The sequence below is a fragment of the Loa loa genome (genome assembly GCF_000183805.2).
Source record: "Loa loa unplaced genomic scaffold supercont3.267, whole genome shotgun sequence".
Taxonomy (NCBI): Eukaryota; Metazoa; Nematoda; class Chromadorea; order Rhabditida; family Onchocercidae; genus Loa; species Loa loa.
In genome coordinates, this window is record NW_018108447.1 from 79776 (window position 1) to 81197 (window position 1422).

At 20.4% G+C, this 1422-nt stretch overlaps 1 protein-coding gene across 1 annotated transcript in view; it reads right to left on the reverse strand.

Moving 5' to 3' along the window:
• The window catches only part of LOAG_18346 (voltage gated chloride channel family protein), a gene marked incomplete at both ends in the record, with an annotated part of 10309 nt that overhangs the window by 3352 nt on the left and 5535 nt on the right, over positions 1–1422 (reverse strand). Inside the window, 2 exons of the mRNA XM_020451007.1 lie at positions 319–416; positions 703–880. Of these exons, the coding sequence (XP_020305258.1) occupies positions 319–416; positions 703–880 (276 nt within the window). The remainder of the gene's footprint in view (positions 1–318; positions 417–702; positions 881–1422) is intronic.

The following is a 1422-nucleotide window of genomic DNA, read 5'->3' on the forward strand; positions in this document are numbered from 1 at the left end:
TTATTATTATTATTATTATTATTATTATTATTATTATTATTATTATTATTATTATTATTATTATTATATTATTATTATTATTATTATTATTATTATTATTATTATTATTATTATTATTATTATTATTATTATTATTATTATTATTATTATTATTATTATTATTATTATTATTATTATTATTGTTATTTTTAGCATTATTAATCAATAATTTTAAACTATTCTGCAAGTATAGAATTAAAAGATTAGAAAGGCAAGAAAGATTAGAATTGATGATTTGAAAAATTAATTTAAATCCAAATTATATGTCAGATAACAGACCAGCACTGGTAATAAAGGTGAAAGTTGACCCGTTGTTTCGCATACAATAACTGCAATTGACAATGAATGTGTCACTGATCCTGTGTAAGCTGCTGCTCCTTAAATAAGCAAATAATTAATTAATTTCTAAAGTACTACTATTAATTTTACGAAAATCATGAAAAAGTTTCATCTATTTTCTTGTAATTTATACGCTATGAATCTATCAAATTATTGGTAAATAATTAAAAACTGGAATAGTTATACATTATTTTTTATTAATACATTATAATAATCATAGAATTATTCATTTAATTTCTTAAAATTGAATGAAATAAAAAATAAATTAACTTTATAAATTTTCTCTAGTGTGAGACAAAAAAAAGAGAAACCAAAAAAACCAACCTACAACAGCATAAAGTCCAGGAAAAATTTTTGGACCATCAGGACCACGAAGTCCTTGAGGATATAATAATGCCATTATTTCACCAATTAAACGACCACCACATGCACCAATAACAAATGATGGTACAAAAATACCAGCTGGTACCGCCAATGATATGCATATTGCAACGAGGATAAACTGAATAGCTAAATAGCTTACAACCATTCTATTAAATTATTGTTTTCAAATTATTCCCAAATAATTAAGTTTTATAAAATTTCGTAAATTAAATTTTTATGAAAAATAAAATGCGAAAATTTGTGTTTTTTTTCTTATCTGAAGCAATTCTAAATTTGAATTTTTTATTCAAAATTAGAATTAATATATGTTTACTTGATTTCTACTCATTTTTTCTTCTCTTTTTCTTTTTTTCTTTTGTCAACGATAAAATGACAAATATTTGTTTTCAGTCTTCATCATTTACACATTCAAATCATTGAGAATACCTTTATTATCATATAATTTTCTTTCGATTATTTATTTTTTGTTATGCAAATAACTATGTAAATAAGAAGGAGAAAAAATATTCATTTAAATGTGAAAATTATTTGTAAAAATAAGCAATTAAAAAAAAAAAGAATGAGAAACAATATTTAAACTATTAATCATAATTATTGATTTGTTAAATTAAATTAAATTAAATTATTGATTTACTTCTTTTTTTCTTGCAAAATACTTCT